The sequence below is a fragment of the Olea europaea genome, chromosome 3 (genome assembly GCF_002742605.1).
Source record: "Olea europaea var. sylvestris chromosome 3, O_europaea_v1, whole genome shotgun sequence".
Taxonomy (NCBI): domain Eukaryota; kingdom Viridiplantae; phylum Streptophyta; class Magnoliopsida; order Lamiales; family Oleaceae; genus Olea; species Olea europaea.
Window position 1 is genome coordinate 15,168,003 of NC_036239.1, and position 3,081 is coordinate 15,171,083.

Here is a 3,081-nt window from a genome sequence, read left to right on the forward strand (position 1 = left end):
GAGCATGAAAAAAGACAGAACTGGAATTATAAGAATCAGGGTAATAGTTCATTGGATGGTTATGAGAAAATGATGGAATAGGTTGTGATTGAGGTGGCACATTAGGATTTGACTTTGGAACAGGTGATCCATCAAGTCTCAATTCTTCATGAGTGTCTGGATGTGTAATCTTTACAGTTCTACGAGGACCAACATATTTTCCTGCTTGCTGCTGAGGAAATTGATGTGCCATATTAATTCCCACGTTGCCTAACTGAGAAGGAAGATGAGGACCCATTACTGATGAAAAGTTCAATCCCTGTCCCTGATGCATCATTCCTTGAGACTGCATAGGGAGTGGCGGAAGACCTGGAACAAACAGTCGCTGCTGCACCGGAGAATTTCCCAAAGGTAAAGCCATAGGTATTGACATTGGCATCATGGCTTGAGACTGAATTTGGGGATTGGGACCACCAAATTGAACTGAAACATGTGGTTGATGAAACTGTAGTTGCATGGACATCCCAGGCATGGGATGTACAGGTCTCTGAGCTTGGTTCAAAGGTGGTGCAGATGAAAATTGAGCATCCCTCTTCAGTTTGGACACTGACTGAGCTTCACCAGCATTAGGTAGGTCAGAAACCCCTGCAGCCTTCTTTGGCAATTGCTGTTTGGGCATGGATGGAGTTTGCATTGCAGAAGTAGATCTTAAAGAATCATGGCGAGCCTGTAAGAAAAGAATCACGAAATCCACCACCAAAATTTAGTTGTCAACAACAATTATCATAATTGTTATCATTATAATGTGAATAAAAAGTTAATTGCAGCACTAGGTCCACTAACAACAACTAAGCACTGATTTGCCAAAGATGCTTGCAGGGTGGTTATCAACTTAAAAATGATGCTCGTGTTCACCCAAATTCTGTGGGCACAAGGACAATTTTGTGAGATGCTAAAGGATACTACCATAAATTGAGCCCCGGATAAAAGCATACACACAGAGATGTAAAAGACTGTTCAGACTTCATGCAGACAGAAATAACAGAAGGAAAGAGAGGAGTTAAGAACTTAAATTTAGTTTTCTTCCGTTTTCTCTTCCTTTTTTTTCTTGTAGCAATCTTCCTTTTCCTTCATCCAAATGAGAAGATAACTAATTTCTATCCTCACAATAATCTTCCTTTCCCTTCATAACTTACTCTTCCCTTCCAGTCAAATATTATTTTATTTTAATAAGTTTTAGCACTAGATAATGATGGAGTATGACTCTAATCTCATAGCAGATAAAAGCAACTCGCTATGCCAGCTGAACAACCAGACAAAAATGAAAACAAAAACCACAAACCTGGGCTCCTTTCTGCTCAACCAAATTTGGTGGAGCAGAGCTTGTTCGAGCAGGTATCTAAAAACACAGAAGTAAAAAACCTTCAATCCTTAGGAAAGAAAAGTCAAGAAATGACTAGAGAAAAGAAAGGGCAAAAAACAGAGCATATTGCTCTTCATGCATTGACACTTACCTGAATTCCATTCATAAAACCAGGAGTTATGGATCCAAATTGTAGTGGAAATGACCCAGATGTATCTCCTGCAGCCAAAAAACAACAAAAAAAACATTATCATTTACATAGACAATAAAAATTGCACATTTTAATTACAGTAATATATGAGAAACGAAGTGTTTCAGCATCCAGAGAGAAACAAAATTATTTCACAGCTACAAATGAATGTGAGCGATACCTTTTGCAGGTGTTGCTGGGGCCTTGAACTCAGAACTGGCAGTCGAAACATGAGACAAAACAGTAGAAACATTCGAAGATGGAACTCTCGGAACAACTTGGGTGATTTTTTGAGGTGGGACATTGGCAGGCTTGACATTTACACTTGTACTTGAAACTGGTGTATTGAATATTCCTGCAGCAAACCCCAGTAGAAGGAAGAAAATTGCAATGTATCAGAAAATGGAATGGACAGGGAAAAGTAGGAATAAAAATCACTTCAATCAACATTATTCCAATAAAAGGTAAAATAAAGTTTAACCGGAAAATAAATCCCATCACATACCATTGTTCGGCCGCAGTTGAACACCACCATTCTGTATAACATGAGCTTCAGATGAAGTACTGGAATCTGAACTCACCGTTCCTGCCCTTGATTGCCCTCCTTTTGCATTTTTATTATACTTCTTAAAACTGCATTCCACCAAAAAAAAAAATATAATAATAATAATAATAATAATAATAAAATCCATTTTTCCATCATAGAAATCTAAAACAAACACAACCCTAGTTTGAGCGTATAAATTAAACAAAACAACACTAAGACCCTAATTCTATATATTCATACAAATCCCGTACAGTAAATTGTACATAAAAAGAAAGCTTTAATTAATTTTCAAAAATATTATCGAGTACCTGCCACTGGAGGTAAGGGCAGCGGCTACTCCGCCCTTATTGGATCCGTTTCCTGAGAACTGGCGCTGCTGATAAGAGCTACCGGATCGACCGAATTTCCTGTTCTGCGTAGACTGGTTCCCTTCAGCCCTTGATTGATTATGGGACATAAATTCTAAACTTTGAACAGAAACCTCTTCTCCAAAAGGTATAGTAACACGTTAACCCTACGCAGATCCATCGATCATGAAATAAAAAGGTCAGAAAATGAACAAAACTCAAAACTTTCATCCTCATTAAATTACAGAAAATTCTAAGGGCTCTGTGATTAACTGGCGAATTTACCTGAAGAGGAGAGTGGAGTTCGGGTTTTACTGGGAAAGGGGAGTGGCGGGAATCATTGCAACGCTGCGAGTAGAGAGTAATGAAGACGAAGAAGAAAAGGTGAATAAAGAGTTTTCGGGGAAATTTTACTGCGGTCTTTATGAATTTTTTTCATTTTTTTATTTTTTATTTTTATTTTTTAATTTGTTGGTGTAACAAACTTTCCTACAGTAGCTCTTTAGGAGGTGGGAATCCTATGTATCGCGCGTCTACCGACTCTCGTCTCACGTAGACAATATATTGCTTCTTTTGCTCCCTTCTCAGTACTATTCTTCATCCTCTGCAATGGTCGCATCTTCGAGTTGTACTTTTTACATGTTTACTTATGTGT

The 3,081-nt window shown here is 38.2% G+C and overlaps 1 protein-coding gene across 1 annotated transcript in view; it reads right to left on the reverse strand.

The window, feature by feature from the left end:
* LOC111378861 (eukaryotic translation initiation factor 4G-like) overlaps positions 1 to 2,864 on the reverse strand; it is an 11,316-nt gene extending 8,452 nt beyond the window's left edge. Inside the window, exons 1-7 of the mRNA XM_023002149.1 lie at positions 2,712 to 2,864; positions 2,388 to 2,593; positions 2,038 to 2,165; positions 1,714 to 1,887; positions 1,494 to 1,561; positions 1,322 to 1,378; positions 5 to 706 (exon numbers count right to left, since the gene is read on the reverse strand). Of these exons, the coding sequence (XP_022857917.1) occupies positions 5 to 706; positions 1,322 to 1,378; positions 1,494 to 1,561; positions 1,714 to 1,887; positions 2,038 to 2,165; positions 2,388 to 2,536 (1,278 nt within the window). The 5' untranslated portion in view covers positions 2,537 to 2,593; positions 2,712 to 2,864. The remainder of the gene's footprint in view (positions 1 to 4; positions 707 to 1,321; positions 1,379 to 1,493; positions 1,562 to 1,713; positions 1,888 to 2,037; positions 2,166 to 2,387; positions 2,594 to 2,711) is intronic.
* Between the last annotated feature and the right edge of the window lie 217 nt (positions 2,865 to 3,081).